Consider the following 19,244-nt stretch of genomic DNA (forward strand, 5'->3'; position numbering starts at 1 on the left):
TGCCCCACTTTGACTCATCCGTTTCCTGATATTTAGGTTTCACAATATTGCTGCACATTCTGCTTATGGTGGTGATTTGTACCTAATCCAGCAGTATAGTAACCCAAATTCTGTTGTGTGTTTTACTGGGGGCTCTTCTCCACTAGTCTTTAAGCTCTAATATGTCTTTACATGCTATTTATTTAACAAAACATGTTGCACTTTTTAAAAAATGCAGTTACAATATTAGTATTTTATAGTTCAGTTATAAGGGTCCTGCATTACATCACTACATCCAGACTTTTAGAATTAATTGCTGTAGCTGGGATAATTATCTAGGGAGGAAAACAAATTCTTTCAGTTGGAATTGTTCTGAACTAGATTTGTTGTCATAATGCTAAAGTGTGTGGACTGATGTTAGACTGTTAAATGGAAGCAGTTGGGGATTTTTGCATAAAAATTCAGTCTGTGCTTAATGAAGTAGGGGAGTATTTTAGCCTTGGTTTCACTCTGCATAATACTGCAACTTGTTTTGAAATCTATTTGCCTGTTGGCTCTTGGTTTAAAAAGGATCAAACAACAACAAGAAGGTTGAATTTTTCAGGATCAGCGGAAATATTTTTTCAGTATAGTTAGTATATTTCAGTATATAGTTAGTATATTTCATTAGTCCTAAGTACCTCAGCTTTCTTTGAAAAAATCTAGTCCACATGCCGGAAAAAACGGATCATTATTTGCATCCCAAAATTTATCAAAGTTTATAAATAGCAGCAGAATAAATAATACATACCAGTGTGATGATTTCAGATCATATAAAGAACTGTCAGACCCACTTTGTCTGGGAGAAAATTGAAACACAGACATTAAAACACTTGACCAAAGCCATGAAGCACAAGTTGAATGCTACCAATTTGTATCTGCTGGGACTGCAAATGTCAAACTTTTTGACTATTTTGAAGTGCTTTGAAATGTGAAGATGTAATATTTTCTCTCCTTTTTTAAAACACGGAGAGGAAAAATAACTGCTAAGGCTTGTGGGTGGGTTTACTTCCTAAGAACTTCCAACTGATTTACAACAGTTTGTGAAGTGGTTTTCTTAGTGTCATTCAAAGCAGAGTAAAGGAACAAGTTGAACTTGCATTTTCATTTTCAGCCCTCAACCTTTTAGATTAGCCTGTAAAAACAGGAATCAAAAAATAGGATAAGCAGTGCAAAAATAGGCTGGGATTCTCATCACTCCTGTTTGAGGGCATTTTCCTTCTCTCCCTCTTGTCCTCACCCTGCCTGCTCTCACTCCCTCACTGTCTTAGCAACAAGATTCACTGGCTGACTGTAGCTAACTTGTCTTCTACCCCCTCAAACCAATTAGTTCATCTATTTAAATCATGCATCGAAGAAGCCTCTCCCCTTTGAGCACACAGCTCACTTAGGGCTCAATCCTACAACCTTCAATTTTAGAGAGAGTTTGCAATTGACTCAGATTACATGAGGATAAGACCTTTTATGTTCTAATTTCTTTACAAAAGCTGTAGCATGATGAAGAGGATGCTGATGCTATCACTGTTTTCCTTCATCTACCTTTTCCTTTATTTGAAGAACACAACAATATGGGGGAAAGTCCTTAAATAATGGAGAAAGTAAATAAAACATCTATTCATGTCACCCTGATTTTTTAAGATTTTCTAAGCTTTCTGATGTTTACACTCTTGTAATGAACTTTCTCACACACTTTCTGTAAATAACTTATTGTTCTGCATTCTTTTATGGAGGAGGAGAAATTTTATGGACTGTTGGTTTGTCCAGAGTCATTGGAGAGGTGGCACTTTCACCCTCCAATACACTGTCACTTTTGGAAATCTGTAAATGTTGGAGTCAGAAAATAAACTTCCCCCTTTGTACCTTGAGAACAGCTGTGTGTGCGTGTCGTGTTATTTTGTGTCCTATAGTGACATGCACATAATCTCTTCTATTCACAAATTCTGCTTATTTATTATCAGTTCCAGAAACTTGCAAAGATTGGATTTGGTGAGCAATTAGAACATTCAATAGAAAACTCAGGAGGAAACAGCATTGTAGTAGTAATGCCTACAGCATCCCTTTATGTCAAAGCTTTTAATCAAAATCATGAACCCATCAACAGTCTTGTAGTGCATATTTTAACGAAATACTAAACAGTGCACAGATCTCAGAAGGAAGCCTCCTGCTCTTTTTGCACTCCTAACAACCTCGGGCATAATGAGGTGTGACAAATTGATTTAAAATGTAGTTGCAGGAAGAAGGGCAGGCGAGCTTTGCTCTGCCTTGTGGGTGTTGTAGTCGTTTTGCAGCCTCTCTGCCTGGGCAGCAATAGGAGCCCGGACTCGAAGTCCCACAGCTCCCACTAGAGTCTGCCGCACAGGCTCAGAGCCCATATGCGAGCAGGGGGTGACTACATTGTGTCTATTGTATGGTTTTTTTGTTTTGGTTTGGTTTCGGTTTTTATTTTCCCCCCGGGCATTTTGCACGTTTCACGGGAGGTGTAAACCGGGAGTAAAAAGCATGGCAGATGAGCAAGAAATAATGTGCAAACTCGAGAGCATCAAGGAGATCAGGTATGTTTGCTTTGTGCCCCATCGGATACGTGAAACAGCTTTTTCCTCGGGGGAGCGGAGGAGTTGCATCGATCCGAAAGTAGCTATTGTGCTGCTGAGGGAAAGAAAACTACCGCTGGCTTTACGACGAGAGCTCAAAATGCATTTTTCTAAGCAGGGAGGGAGCATCCGCTGCTGGGCATCGCGGCTGGAATGCGTAGTGCAGGGCGGTAATGGTCGTGCATTTGCAGAGCGCAGCCCCGAGTGATGGCACGGGGAGAAGGCGGAGTGCGCGGGGGGAAGGACCGAGCGGCAGCGGGGGGAGTGGTGTCGGGCTGTGCCGGGGCTTTACTGCTTGTTTGTTTGTTTTTAAGTCCTTTGAATTAGTATTTCATATTCATGAGGCTCTGAATGTGTTATTTTGCCCCACTGACTCCCGGGCAGGAGCCTTGTCGGGCTGAGAAGGAAGCGGGGATGGCAAGGAAAGCAGAGTCTGACACCCAGATCCGAGGGTGGACGTGCCCTCGGGCGGGACAGGGCTGGGCAGCGCTGCTGGCACCGGGGTGCAGGACAGCCATCTGTCCATCCATTCATCCGTCTGTCCATCCGTCCCCCGCGGAGGGCGGCGGTAGGGCAGGGCCCTCCGGGGAGCGGTGCATCCGTGCGGGATGAGAGGGGAGCGGCTGAGCCTCAGCGGCTTCTGTGCTATACTCGCTCTGTCCCTGCCCTCTCCTTCGGGCAAAGGCGGGGAGCGACCGAGGGAGCCCCGCGGAGATGTCCCTGCCTGCTCGGGGATGGGGACACACCGGGCACACCGGGGATGGGGGCACACCGGGGATGGGGACACACCGGGGATGGGGACACACCGGGCCTGGGCTTTTTCATCCGTGCCCTCCTGCCACAAGGCCCGAGGGCTGCGGTTCGTGCCGTGCAGAACACCGGGAATTTGTTATAGCGTCCTTTACAGGGTGAGCTGCAGGATGCTGTGGAAGAGGGGGCTCATTGAAAGCCAGGCAGGGTACAGCACCTTCCTGCATCGGGAACCTTTTCCTTAACTTTAGGCAGGGCGTTTCCACTCCTTGGTTTAGGCACCAATTTTCAGCATTAGGCCTGAGCTGTCTGTTCAATTGGAGCCAAAACACCTTCGAGAGAACAGTGGTTTTGAATGCAGCTGGGAGGTGGAAGGCATGCTGACTGTGAAACCCCAGAGCCATGAGAAGTGTTGGGGACATGACAGCCAGAGAGGGGCTGGCAGAGAGAGGAGAGAGGGCTGGCAGAGAGGAATCCCAGCTCTCAGGTGATCACAGGCACTTGTGGCTGGTTACAGCATCTCTAAGGAGCACACTTCATCCGTGGAACAAATTAATTGGCAGCAGAGTATGGGCCTCAGCCTTCTTCACACAATACCACAGAGGTGAACAAAGATCAAGCAAAAATATTTGTCTGCCTAGTATCCCCAAACTATTTGTAGAAAGAGATGTGACAGTGTAAGAACAATGATTTTGTACTCAACTGGTACACAGGCTATGTTTTAGAAAACAGATCTAAGTATGGCCTACTACAGTGTGTGGTCCAGTTACTGTAACACTTAAAGCAATTTTTCAGTGAGAGTGGTATCCTGTATTTGGAAATTTACAGTGCATTCAGTTTTCTGATCACATATTCAAAGGTGATATATTAACTGCACTTGACGGATTTTTGCTATTATTTTGTGGTATAAGGCAGAGCAAAGGTGATGTTTAGCTTTAGTGTTCAATGAAGTACCAAACAAGTTACTTGAGTGCATTTTAAATAAAAAAAAATCTGTGTCAAAAAGCCAGTCCTACTTGCAACATTGATGTCCATTTTGAGTCACCTTTAACAAAATCTGATCAAATAAACCTACTTACTCATTTGAAGCTTGCATTCTGTGAAGAATTTCCTTCAAGATAAACATGAGATTTCCTTATGTTTACAGATTCACCTTTGATAGATTTAGCAGACTTTATTTTAATCTGCATTTCATGAACTCTGTGGACAGAGGGGAAAGAAGTCTTCATGAACAAAATCAAAGAACTTGCCCACTTGTGTAGTTGATCTCTGTCATGTATTATGATACAGCTTAGCTGGGTTTTGAAGGGATGTGGGAATCCAATTTTGAATCTGGAATCTGATCTCTATATCCATATCTATATCTATAGATAAATACATATCATTTGTAGCCAAGGGAATACTTCTTTCAGTAAACCCATTGGATGCCCACAATCCAAGCATATATGCACATGTTTATTTATATGCATGCTTATTTAAATTTTTCCCCAGAAATAACCCACTCATAAAATTAGGTAAATATCTAAAGACAGTGTTCTGACTGGGAGGAGATAAAAGAGAAAAAGAGTAAATTTACTGATGAGAGATGCAGACGCATGTCATAAATACAAGAGAGGAAACAGAAATTTTGTAACTGTTTTGTTTTAAATCTCCTTTGTTCATATTATCCCTGCCAGACCACCGCTTCTGAATACATATTGTGTGTTGAAGTTTTTTATGGTGCTGTTTTTATCTCTTGCAGTTTTGTAAAATCCTGAAGTGAGAGAGGGAGATGAACCCAGGTCATGTTACTAGCTATGACACTTGGAATATGTAGCCATAATTAATTGTCCAAGTGACTGACCCTGCTTTCTGCCATATTCTGTCAAAACCTGACAACATTCTATTAATTTCATATTTCTGTACAAGGATTCTCTTACCACCGAAAAGCTCAGCAAAAGAGCTGGCATTAGAATTCAGTATTCTCCTTGTATTCACCTTCTCTCAGATTCATTTACTCATTCTTGTCTATTGCTGCTATTGCCTTCTTTCATCTATCTAATCCCATATAAACTGACACCTCACAAAAATATGTGTCAGTGACTTACTGTTGTCTCTCTATCTTTTTAATTGTCACTGGGATTCAGGAATAAGACTTTGCAGATGGAAAAAATAAAGGCAAGACTGAAAGCAGAATTTGAAGCCCTGGAGTCTGAGGAGAGGCACTTGAAAGAATATAAACAAGAAATGGACCTGCTGCTGCAGGAGAAGATGGCTCACGTGGAGGAGCTGAGGCTGATCCACGCTGACATTAACGTGGTGAGTGCCAGCCCAGCTCAGACACTCTGACTCAGACACAGCTGCACATGAATCATCCCCCAGCTTGTGGAATTGTGCACATGAGTGAAGCATCACTGGTTCAATAATGTGCACTTTACAACGCCATCCTAGGATCCTACAGAGAGTGCAAAGCAAATCCACCTCAGGATAATTGTTTTTGCCCTTTGTAGGGCAGGATATTTTATAATGCTGGCATAATAAGCTGTTGCACTGAGAGGATAGATAAGATAACCAAGGCTGTTGTGGCTATGACTTTACCAGTAGCCACAGTGATACCACTCCAGCTGTCCCATAGAAAACAGTTCTTCCTGTTAGTCTATTCTCATTTAGCACCCAGAAACAGAAACTTTGGCAGCCAGGTGAGACTAGGAGATTTTGAGAAAATACGTAGTGTTTGTTAAGCTCATAGTTAAGAGCTGACCTTCATCCCAGAGTGGAATCACCAAACATCAAGAAGCACCAGCCTGAAGGGAATTAATATAAATAAGAGAAAAAGCAACTTATAAACAGGAAAACTAGCCAATTAGAGGGGCTGAATAGGGAATATATTTTTAAATACATTTTTTTGTCATGTTAGGGCACTTAATGGAGTTTTTAGCTCTGAAGGTATCTGTGTTGCACTAGAAGAAAAAAGCTCCAACAAGTGAAAAAGTACAAGTTATGTACTGGATGTGCAGACTTCATTTATTTATGGCTTTAAATGTCTGCTCCTCTGTCCACTGCATAACCTCAGCCTGTTTCATCCTCCTCTCTTTGTGCAGTCAGATTGTCTTTTTCTCTGCTGCTTTTCCCACTTGCTGCAGTAAGGAAAGCAGAAACCTTTCCTTAGCTTGTTTGTTAACTTCTGCCAGTCAGTGTTCAGGTATCTTAGAAACACAGAAAATTAGTTTGTGCTACTTTAAGCTCTTTTTTAGTGTCTCTTGAGAGTCTTCCATAGCTCCTCACTTGCAACTTTATTTGTAGCCTTTCTCTGCTTTTTCTGTTTTTCAGAAGGTCCTATAGGTTGAGTGCACTTTTTAAAAATGAAAATGCATCTCACATGTGACTTTCTGTTACTTCTCCTTTGCCCATTTTTCATCCTCCCAATACCTTAAGTCTTTGCTTTACTATGGCATTGTCTCAAATGTCTTCCAACTCGAGTGAGAAAAATCTCCTCTTTCTGGTACAATCTGTTGCTCAGTCAGAGAGGAACAGTTCTTTAAAAGCATGCCCAACCTGCTGTTTCAGATGGAGAACACTATCAAGCAGTCTGAGAACGATCTGAACAAGCTCTTGGAATCGACTCGCCGGCTCCACGAGGAGTACAAGCCCCTCAAGGAGCACGTGGATGCCTTGAGGATGACCCTGGGTCTGCAGAGGCTGCCAGACCTGTGTGAGGAGGAAGAGAAACTGTCCCTTGAGTAAGTCTCCAAAGCAAACATTATCTGGCTTTATGCTTTCTTTCAATTCTGCTGGTCATTTTCTCATCTTAATTTTGTTGGTAGGTGGAAAAAAACGACTCAAGAGGTAAGCATGAAAAACAAAAGCTAACAAAAAAGTGATGAAAGGAGGATGTGTGTTTGACAACATTCAGTCTGAATTTGTTCCAAGTTAAATTTAGGTTATTCCAAGCTGCAAACTTTACTTACCACATGCAAACATTCAAGGGTGGTTGTTGGCTTTCTAGGTTTTATACTATATGTTGCTTTTTCTATCTTTTTATTTTTCCTTGAAAATTGCTTCTTTAGCAAGGAATAGTAGGAGGCAATACTTGAGGGGGATACAAACCAGGTATTCTTCAGTTGGGTTGTGCTGCTCCTAGTCAGAGTTTTACTTTTTGCTGCCTGCACATAGCAGTGGCTTTTAGCCAAATACCTGTGACTGTCAACAAGTTTCCCTGAGATGTGGAACAGATTTGGATAATAAATCACAGTCTCATTTTTATATATAACCTAGGCAGGACAGGACAGAATTAGCTACTATTCAAAGAACAGTATCTTTTGTTTAACAGACCAGTTTTAAATGCAAGGGATGTTTTAATAAGCAAATATTGCTCTTATTGCCCAGCACAATTAATAAATATACTTTTACAATACTATACAGTATTAGTACAATTACTATAGTACAATTACTATATACAATTAATATATATATACTATATATATATATTTACACATGCACACAGTTTTCAACATTTCCTTTGTATTTCTATAGAAATGTTGTTTTACATTCCAAATATTGACACTACAAAGATCTGTTTATTAATCTGTTGTGTACAAAAATTATTAATTTTAACAGAATAAAATAGAAAAACTATTTGACAGAGATACACCTGAAGCTGTTGCCTATTTTTCTTCTATACATGTTGTCTATTTTTCATCTTACTAGATTTACATCCAGTCTGGAATCTGGCTGAAGTGTAGAAATGGAGAAGGAAACACCACATATTCCATTTATGAACTAGTCAATGTGTAGGCAATTTGGCAGTTTGACTCTAGTGGAGGAACATGATAGGGAAATGTGATCCACTGTATCTTAACACCAAATATCCTTTACAGACTAATGAAATACTGCAGAAGGTGGTTACATTTTTTTGTTTGTCGTTCTTTTGTCTAGCTACTTTGAAAAGCAGAAAGCAGAATGGCAGACAGAACCACAGGAGCCTCCCATCCCAGAGTCTCTGGCTGCAGCTGCAGCAGCTGCCCAACAGCTGCAGGTGGCCAGGAAGCAAGATACCAGACAGACAGCAACTTTCAGACAGCAGCCACCTCCAATGAAGGTCAGGAGATGGAATGTGCTGGGTTTTCTCTTTTGTCATTGGAATGCATTATATTCAGAAAGTGATTGATGTTTGTGGAAAGGAAAAATTACATGTCCTGATTACAATTTTCCTTGCAGTGGTTCAAAACAAGAGCAAGCAGGAGACTAAAGTAGTAGCAAAGCAAGCAGTAGACTAAAGTAGTAGCACCAGTCATCAAGGGTTAAGGATAAGAATCTTTTAGGACTTAAAAGTCACCCTCAGCAGAGACGAGGCAATTCCCACTCCTTATGTTTCACATGGGAGCAAGGCATGTAAGAAAGACAAAAAAATATTGGCAAAAGAAAAAGCAGTGGCTCTTAGTTAATGTCATACAGAGTCATATTAAAAACAGTGCACATATTTTATGAGGGAAATTACCACTGGTGTAAATTACCAGGAAAAGCGATTGCTTGTGCGCTTGGGATCTTCATGAGTAACATGTGGATTAATGTAACATAACCACAGGCACTCCAGTGACAGTTTTACTCAGCTCCTTATGTAGTGAGAAGAGTTAAGTAGTTACATAGGGGTATTCCTCCCACCCAGGTTCCTGAGTCACTAAGAAGGCAAACTGATGTAGGTACACCCCAAAGTAATATACTTAATATCTGTAGCTAGGCAATTGAAAAGCCATTCTGCAAGTAATAGGCTTGAGTCAAACATAAATTACAGGGCTTAGTCTGGAGCAAAAGGGCAGAGTTCTGTACCTTGTGTTAAATACGTGGAATTCATTCAATCACCTGCTCCTGCCTTCAATTCTGTGACACTGCAGTTGGCCATCACTGTAACTTCTCTGACTCAGTGAGCTATTAGGTAGGTAAATACCTTTAAAACATCACTGTAAACAACACAAAATAGAATTTAAAGTTACTGATACATGTAGGAGACACATGTCTGCAGAACTGTAATTTTAATTCAATGAGATGCTCTTATTTTTCAGTAAGCCTGAAATTACAATCCACATAACCTAGATTGTATAGAATGCAGCAGCAGTCTGCCTTTGCAGGCAAGGAGCCTTGTTTTTGTCTGTACTGGAACTCAATGACCTGTGTGCCAAGGCCACTTTGGTGTTGGTAACCAGAGGCTGCAATTGCATTTCAGGCGTGTTTGTCGTGTCACCAGCAAATCCACCGGAACGCGCCCATTTGTCCCCTGTGCAAAGCCAAGAGCCGCTCTCGGAACCCCAAAAAGCCCAAGAGGAAACAGGACGAATGAAATCCTGAAGATTGTGACAAGCTCCTGTCCCAGTACTCTTCCCGTAGAATGGCAAATTTGCCCAGACTTTGCTGAATTGCAGACTCAAGTATGACTGTCTCATTGTTTTCTATTTAAATGCAATGTAAGCACAATGATCCTGCTCTAAGTTCCTTCCAGTCTTTAGGATTTGGTTTTAGGAAAGTAAATATTACTGGTGCTACAGTTTAACATTTCAATTGCTCCATCTTTTGTACTCCTAAACAAACTGGAATTCTTTGTGCAAGTATCCTAAATGTCAGGCTATTTCTATTGATCAAATGTGATTACCACAAATGCTTTTATGTTCTCTTTTTAAAAAACAGATGTTACTAAAAGATTATTCTGTTTTCTCCTGATAACAGGAGACTATTTGAAGTGCTGAAATAGCAGACTGTCTGTTTGTTTCACTGAAGAACAATTTGTTCTCTAGTCTCGTAAGACTGGGTAGGTTTGGGTATCCCATGGAACTCTTTTTGAACAGAAAATTTTCAGGGAAAAGGAGATTTGTTATACAGAATATCAATGCATTAAGGACACACATGGGTTTTGATTTACTGAAGTTGATTGTACCATTCCCTCAAACTTGACTTAAAACTTGAAAAGGTGCTGGCTGTGCATGAATTTCTAAAGATGATGCAATTTGTCATGCTTTAACATCTTAACAGGTTATTATTTTCAGCAGTCAAAAGACTGATTGACTTAAGAACAAGGCTGAAGTGAGCTCTATTAGTGGTCCTCCTAGGCTTTATGGCTGACCAATGCACTGTGGTTCTCTAGGAAACATGCATGAGATATCCCAGATCTCTCTGTGTGCACAGACTGCACATCAGCCATTCTGCAAGGCCTCTGCTCCTGGTTTCTATAGCCAAAATCTGTCAGACATGTCCTCCACTGGAGCATAGGAAAGTTCAGGAACATGCATGAGGAACAGTGTCAACTAAAAAATTATGTATTTCACCAGAACCAATGAGCTTTGGTGTCATTGTCCTCACTCAACCCAAACTTTCTATTTTTCTGTCTTTTAATAGGTCATTTTCAAATAAGCTTTACTTCAGGCCAGTTTGTTTTCTTGTTCCCTATGTGCCAAAAGAATCCTGACTAAAGCATCTGGATTAGATATCTCCCTGTATGTCTTCCCTATGTTTCATGTAATTTAACAACAGTTCTTGCAATGGGGAGGATGGCAATGATCCACTTACAGAACTGGCACTTGAAGTTTACTCATCTCTAATCCCAGTTTTGGGACCACCTTTGTTGCCTAAATTGATTTCAAGTGTTAAATATTCTTTTCACTAACTCCAGGATGCAGGAACTGCTTGTTCACACTCTTGTCTTTAGGCCAGGTTTCTCTCTATATTATGTTAGAGTGGTTATATTGGGAATTTGACTTGTTAGATAGGAAGAACAGGGAAGCCCCAAATCTCTGCTCCAAGAACTTTGCCAAATGCTGGCAACTGTAATAAATCCACATGATGCAATTTTGCTGGCCAAATCACATACACTGCCATTAATTTCCTAAGTCTGCCACTAAGTACATGAGTGATTTACTGAACGTAGTCCTAAAACTTAAGCCAGGTTCAGGAGATATTCCTGCATTTTAATGTTACAAAGTCAATATCTTTTAATGTTACAAATCAACATATTTAATGTTTTAATGTTACCAATCAACATCTGTCAACAGCAGACACAATGTGGACCACCTGCCCCTGAAATTATGTGAAGAGCAGATTCTGCTAGGTGAACTACAGGGATTTGGTCTCTGAGATAGCAATAATGGAAGATAGTCTCCATGCTCCAAATGGCAATAGTGTGTTATGCATGTTTTGTGGCACAAATACTGGATTTTACTGTTTTAAATGTCAGGGTGGTCTCATGCTGTGCGCTCTGTTCAGAGCAATTCCTATGGAGTTGAAGGGAAACTGCACAGAGTTAAAAGACAGTATGTGGGCTTCCCCAAAGTGCATACAGGAGAGCAGCATACTTTGATGGTAGTTGTACATAAATTTAAGAAGTAGTGACAATGGAGTGGGTGAATGGTCTGCAATGAAGTAGTGTGAATAGGAGGATTGATTTGTAGAGACTTCTGCTTACAGTTCTGCAATAGGTAGGGTTAGTCATAGCTGTTCTCACTTTACTGTTACTTGGCCAGGTTCTTTCTTTCTTGGGAGATCCCTGAACTGAAGTACACTTAAGGATGCACCATTTACTAATTTAGTACAACAGTTTTGTACTTTTACTTTTTTAAACTGGTCTCATGTTCTCCTGTGTTTTACAAGGTAAGGATTTGTTGGTTTTTTTGGTTTTTTTTTTTTAAGTGAATATGACACACTGTGTTTGCATCAATTGTACTAGTATTCACCAATTTTAACATCCTTCACAAAGCATATTCTGCCATATGAATAGCATGCATTGCTGAGGGTGAGTGTACCTGGAGATAAGTCAGCAGGGTGCCCTGGCTGCCAAAGGGACCAACCACAACCTGGGGTACATCCAGCACAGCACTGCCAGCTGATTGTCTCACTCTGCACTGCACTGGTGGGGCCTTGGGCACTGGGGGCAGTTTGGGATGCCTCAGTGCAGGAAGGACATCAGACTGTTACAGTGCTCTGGAGTCACCTGTGTGGCCAAGACTGCAGAGGGTCTCAAGGACAAAACCTCTGAGGAGCACCTGAGGACACTTGGCTTTTACAGTTTGGAGAAAAGAGCGCTGAGGAGTGCCCTCATCACAGCCTACAACTTCCTCCAGGGGAGGAGGAGCTGCTGATACCCTCTGATGACCAGCAACAGGACATGAGGAAATAGAATGAAGCTGCATTGAGGGAAGTTCACATTGGACACCAGGAAAAGGTTCTTCTCTGAGAGAGTGATTGATCACTGGCCCAGTGACCCAGGGAAGTGGCCAAGGCACCAAGCCTGCCAGGGTTTGAGCTTCACCTGGATTTCACTCTTACCCATACAGTTTAATGCTAGGCAGTTGGACCTGATGATCCTTATGGATCCCTTCATACTCGAGCTATTCTATGATTCCAGCCATTTCAGGAGATAAAATATGTGTTATGTATTAGGGGACCAGGGGGTGGGGGCAGGGAGGGAAGCAATGTCTCTCATAGGGAAAGAGTTCTCTTTTCTCTCACGGAACAATCACAGAAGTTTAACTGAAGAACTCTTCTCGTGACAGCCCCAGGCTCTTTTCTCCCAGGCAACTCCTCAAGAGACTGGAGGAATAATTATGAAATATTGATTTCTTGGTATTCAGACAGAAGAGGAAGCTGTCTGAAGTACAGCTCTTAACACAAGTCTGCTGCATTTTTGCTTCATGGAGCAACAATGGTTTCTTCATTCATATCTGAAGTCTTTGTGGATACTTCTCCACTTCACTTAAATTTATTCTTATTTGGGTCAAATTGTCTGAGTAGCCAGAATGAGACCCTCCTCAAAGCTTAGGAGACTTTTATATTACTGAAGTCTGGTTTAACCCTGTCTTTGTCATTCTGTTTTTAAAAGGGTATCCATGTAACAACAAAAGAACTGGATTCTCTTGGTAAAGATGGTTTCCAGGGTCTTTGTTCATCACTTGCCTCAAAGGATAGTCCTGTTGTTCTGCAACCAAACAGAAAAAAAAAACCAAAATCCCAAGACTTTCACCCTGCCATCAACCCTAAGCTCATAAGTAAAAGGATGCAAACACTGTATTGCATCTAAATGCTTTGCTATAGAAATTTTCATACCCAAGCTGGGGTGGATCAGTTGTCCAAACTTTAGTGTCATGGATACATTAACTACAGAGAAAATGTAAGGCAAATTTAAATACTTGCACTTCCTGAATTCAACCTTAGCTTTATAAACAGGACCCTGACTGAACCTGACAGTGGCTTCAATTTACATAATCTAAATTTGAAAGAATAGACATTGATGTGTTACTTTAAATAGCATACTATTCAAGAAATTAGGACTTCACTAGCACTTTAAATACATTAAAAAGTGCTTTATTCTTTTATTTTACAGTTTTCTAATTCCTCCAGCATACATTTTCATTTTAGTATTTAGGTATTCTAGCAATATCTGGTATTTTCACTGGCTTCTGTATTTTAAGTATTTTACTCCTGTGCCTCAAAGGAGTAACAGTGTGAGTTTAATTTGTCTGTACAGTCCTTTTAAATAAATGTTTGTTTCATGTCATGCTTTCTTCCTGCAGAGTTCTTTCACATCTGTTACTTGCTTATGCTACTAAGAAGCCCAGGTGGTAAAACTCAGCTCTCTGATATTACAGAATACACTTAGCCGCAATTCTGTTATACCTTTATAGAAACTATATGGAGATAAATATGGGGTAAGAAGGATCCCTTCAAATAGGCTTTAGAAAATAGAAATGAAAAGGAGATAGCAGAGCAGGTTTTAACCTATGTCTCTGGGTCACATTTTTTTGTTTGGGTCCTACAAATACAGATACATATGGGCTTGAAAATACAAATAGAACTTCTGTACATATAAATTATATAAATGAAACAATAAAGGGCTTGAAAACGGGAGAAAATAGGATTTCAGTGCAGGCAGCAGGAGCAGCTCCGCACGTCCAGGTTTTGTGCCACTGCGGGGCTCAGCGCTCGGGTCGCTGCTGCCGCCTGGTGGCATCCCGCGGTACTGCAGGCCAAGAGCGGCACTGCGCCCCCGAATGCGCCTGCGCGGCCACTCGGACGCCACGCGGGCGCCCCCTGCGCGTCAAAAGCGGCGCTGCAGCCCAGAAATGTGAACGTGACAGGGACCTGACAAGCGCCGGGGCTTTGCACACTTTCTACACTTTCTTACGCTTTTTATACTCGGTACACTCTGTACACTATTAACCCTTTCTACGCTCACTGCTGCCGCGGGAGGAAAGCCCCGGTACTGGAGCCGGAGCCGGCGCTGTCCGTGGCCGCCGCCGCCTCCCGCCGGCCCCGCCGCCCGCCCGGGCCCGGGGGCAGCGCGGCCGCGCCGCGTTCTCCCCGAGCAGCGGAAATCCAGCCCCAAAGCCACCCAAACTGCCTCCCCTCGGAGGCGGGCAAAGAAATCCAGCCCCAAAGCCACCCAAACTGCCTCCGCTCCGAGCCGGGCAAAGAGGGACCACCCCCGGTTAGAGACTACCAAAGGAACCCCGCTCCCCCCTCTCCCCCAGAACCATTTCAAGGGTTGGTCAAGGGACTCGGCTTTTGTCTCTGTCGGAATCCAGGACATCCCTCTGGCTGTCCCCGACTGCCAAGACCCCTGCCATGGGCTCAGAGACCCTGGCACAGAGCCCAAGACCCCCGTGGTTTTGATTATGACCCATGGAGCAAATTACCAACCTTATATGAAGATCTGCAAGGTATGGCAGTTTAAGTAGAAGGATAGTGAATTTATCACGGGGTGAAAAATAGATTTTTGGGGTTTTAGAATGGGGGGTTCAAGGGGCAAGATAGAGGAATCTGGGTGTGTCCAGTCTTTCTCCTTCTTCTCCTTCTTGGCCTCCATCTTGTGCTGTGATGTTGGCACTTTTAGATTGGTTTGGAGTAGAAGCTCACTGTCTAACATAGGTGATAGGTATTGGGAAGTAACTGTAAATATTGTGCATCTAGTTTTTAGTACAAAAAGATAACACCGACCCGGGGCAGGCAGAGTGCTTCTGTCTGTCTTGCTGAGCGCACCTCGGCTGGACAGGAGAAAGAATTTTATAGCTAAGATACAATAAACAACCTTGAGACCGAGAACCGAAGAGCTCTGACTCCTTCTTTGAGCGCTGGGCTGGGAAAAGAGACTTTCTAACGTATCTTGGGGTCACTCTGAGCAGCTAGAGATCCCAAGATCTCTTGATTGCTATTTTCCATCTCCCTGAGAACAAATGCGAAGAAATTCCCTGAAAAAACCTAATCCCCAACACAGAGAAACTCAAATGGAGAAGTGCCATCGCTGAGATTTTTTTCCACAGCTTGAATTCGGTGTGTCACATCATCACTGCTTTTCTCATTCCCTGTGGCTGGGGAACTTCTTAAAGCAATAATAACATTTTCACAGAGAGGAATAACAACTGAGTAAAAGCTTTGCAGTTACACATGACAGGCTGAGACTCATTGCTCCCTTAAGTGGATGGAAATTGCTCCCTCCCCACAGACCTTGTGCAGTCAGGGACCCCAACACAGGGACTGTCACCAGCTGCAGGACACTGACCTGTCACATCAGCCTTTGCTTCCCCCAAACAGCTGCTGAGAAACATTCTCTGTATCACATCTTACAGCCTATGATTTGTTATAAGGTTTTCTTTTATTAGTGAGCAATGCTGGGAGTCTTTTTACTTGGTGTCTTGCTAAGAGGGAAGTTATTCTGCTCGTTAATTACAGGTACTGGATGTGAATGGGAGGAAGGGCTTTTGTTTTCTCTCTGTTCCAGCTAGTTAATCACACATGTCTGGTGAGAAGAAAAGGAAAAGGAGCCATACAGAGGTAAATCCTGGAAGACTGAAATACTGCCTTGTTGCCTGCCTTGAAGATGCTGGGGGTGCTGGTGCACCTCTCATGCAGAGAGTGCAGCTCACACACAAACTCTGCCAGCAGATCCCAGTGAGTCCCCACTTCACAAGCTGGAAAAAGGAGCCATGCCTTCCCACCTCGAGCTCCTCCAGACTGGGCTTGCAAGTGGCCTTCAAAGGGACATAAAGGAAGCTGGGAGCCTGTTAAGGATGGAAGGATGAAGGCCAGAGAACCTGGATGTTCTGCCAGTGTTTCTCAACCCACCCTCACTGTGGTGCTGGGAAAGGGCCCGGGCTGGCCATGGGCAGGGCTCATGTCCTGGCTCTCACAGGGATTCCTTCACCCAGACCAGGGCACAGCAGTGCCCACATCACCAGTGCCTGCTGAGACTGGAAGGGTTTGTTCTGTGCCCTCTGATTCCTGCCCATGGCTGTTTTACCCCTGCCCCTCGTGGCAAACCTCAGGCAATTCCGTGGTTTCATTCAGACACTTTTATTCTAAGTGAATCCTCATGCCATCCACGCTCTGCTGAGGATATTTTGTTTGGGGATTTCTCCTTTAACTCTTTGAATTCCTCTGTAAATAGGCAGCTGCCTTTACTTAGCAACTGCCTGAGTCATTTCCTCTCTGAGCAATCCTCTGGGTTCACTCTGCAGTACTTCCTGTTAACATTTTCTACATCTTCTGATATTTTTCCTTTCTTAGCTGAAGTAGGCTGTTAAAAATAGCCACAGGATTTCACTGTGTATTTGTAAAATTGATACCACCACCCCAAAGATCTCTTTATGTTCTTTCTCAGAATAATTTCTATTTTCAGTTGTATAATTATTAAGTCTTGAGGCAAGAGAAAAGTTGCATTTTAGCGGTTCTAAAAAAATCCCTATCAAGATATAAACCCCCAATCAAGATATAAACTGCTTCAGTATGATTCAGGTTTCTGTTTTGAAACATTACTGAAATAATATTGGCATAAACAATCTTGTCAATAGGAAAAAACAGACTTAAGGGATGAAAGCTTTTAGCCACCTTTTCATTCTCACCAGATGCCTGGAGGATATCAGAGAATCATAGAGGTTGGAATTTTTAAGGTTGGAAAAGACCTCTGAGTCCAACTGTTAACCCTGCACTGCTGAGTTTGTCACTAATCCATGTCTCCAAGTGCCACATTCACACATTTTTTAAGAACTCCAGGGATGGTGATTCCACCACTGCCCTGAACAGCCTGTTCTGGTGTCTGACAACCCCTGCAGTGAAAAAACTTTCCCTAATATCCAATCTATATACACACATATAAATATTGTATATACTGGTGTTCAATACACTCTTCTACACTAATTGACATTAACTATTACCTAGAAGTGTCCTAATATGAGTTTATTTTTCACTGTACAGAGATACCAAATTTCTGGGATGTGAAAGCCCAAACCCTCTAAGTCAGTGGAACGAGATGTGCTGTGCTAAGATCATTTAAGGGGAAAAAAAGCCAAAAACAAAGAAACCAAACCAAACCAAACAAACAAAAAAAACCCCCAAAACCAAAACAACAACAACAACAAAAACAAACAAACAAACAAAAAAAACACCCTGGTTTTAGGTAAAGGAGGAGTTGGGATTTACCAGCTGCAGTAGCATTGCTTTAAGGAAAGTGTCCTTGTCCCACTTCAGGGCAAGGACCTTGTTCAGACTATGGAGAATAAGGCTTAAATATGAGACTCCCAACACACATGCAGCAAAATGTCCTTTCTGAAAGGAGAAAAGCCACACCTGACTGCCAGTGGCATTTATGCCATTTGTGCTGCCAGAATCCCCCCTGTGCAGGTTCTGGGTCTAACCCATCCTCAGAAAAGGCCAAGGAAGCCTCTCTGCCAGGAGCGCCCCATCCAGCCTGTCACTGCCCTGGGCAGAAACAAGCCATGGCCAAAAGTGTGTCTGGAATTCCTGGGGTGCAGGAGATGCTGAGATCTAACCCTGGCTCTGCCCCCTGCTGCAGGATGTACCTTTGCAGCCCCTCAGAATGTCCCACCTGCTCTGCTCAGGGCATTTGGGAACAAGCAAGTTTTTAATTGTGCTCTTCTGGCTCACTTCTAATTGAGTTTTGCTTTAATGTCTGTACATGAGAAGGAGTAATAATTGAAGGGGTGGGGACCCTGCTGGAGTCAGAAAAGTGAATGTTCAGCTGATTTATAGCAGGTATTAACCAGGGCCTCACTAGATTGTTCCCACTGGGAAGAGAGGCTGAAAAAGAAGTTAGAATTTTAATGATACTGAGCCTTGTTTCCTTGAACACAGAAGAGCACCAAGCAGCCCTATTCACCATTTCCAAGCCAGGGCCACTACACCCAAGTCTCTCCTCCTGTTATTTCAGGAGTCCATGAGATGACTCCTTTTCTCACTGACACACAAAGCACCCAAATCCTCTACCCTCTGCCTTTGCAAGTACAGGCTTTGACATGCAGCCCATTGTTTTGGCTGGGAAAACAAAGAGAACCATCCACCCTCACCTCTCATTACAGAAATAGGTGGTAATTGGTCTTTTCATTCAATTTCCAAGATCCCAGTGGTACATAAACCACCATCTATAACCGAGTCTGCAGTTGACACACCCTCCTCCTCACATAAAGAATTCATAAATCCTGATTTAATCTCTTCTGCCACAGCCCACTGGACCAAATTCCAGTTCAGATATTGCATAGCATCCTTCTGTGCTGTATCCTACATTTAGTCACTCCACACAGGCTTTCATCTTATTTCATTTCTAGTGTTCAACTTGGCAGTGTGTTCAAGGGGATGATTTCTGAAGGGCTGTACTGCATCTGAGGCTTTTAAAGAAAATAGTCCCATGAAAGCAGGATGAAATCTGAATGTAGAGGACAGCTTTGTGCTTGTACCACTTCTCTCTGGAGCTGTTTATCAGAAAAGCAGCAAGCAGACATGAGTAGTTCTCCTTTTATTTCTGCAGGTGGCACCAAGCATTTAGTTCTGAGACATATTTGTTAATTTTGAACTCTTAAAAGATGGTCTGCTGCTGTGCAGACCCTCTGTGGCTGCACATGGCCCCTCTGCAGCACTGTG

The 19,244-nt window shown here is 42.6% G+C and overlaps 1 protein-coding gene across 1 annotated transcript; it reads left to right on the forward strand.

Moving 5' to 3' along the window:
• The first annotated feature begins 2,358 nt into the window (after window positions 1-2,358).
• ZC4H2 (zinc finger C4H2-type containing) lies at window positions 2,359-13,872 on the forward strand. Its single transcript, XM_030967823.1, has 5 exons — window positions 2,359-2,570; window positions 5,486-5,657; window positions 6,906-7,078; window positions 8,274-8,436; window positions 9,559-13,872. Exons 1-5 carry the CDS (start codon window positions 2,518-2,520, stop codon window positions 9,670-9,672), a joined length of 675 nt encoding a protein of 224 aa, XP_030823683.1. The 5' UTR covers window positions 2,359-2,517; the 3' UTR covers window positions 9,673-13,872.
• Window positions 13,873-19,244: the final 5,372 nt, after the last annotated feature.

The sequence above is a fragment of the Camarhynchus parvulus genome, chromosome 4A (genome assembly GCF_901933205.1).
Source record: "Camarhynchus parvulus chromosome 4A, STF_HiC, whole genome shotgun sequence".
Lineage (NCBI taxonomy): Eukaryota > Metazoa > Chordata > Aves > Passeriformes > Thraupidae > Camarhynchus > Camarhynchus parvulus.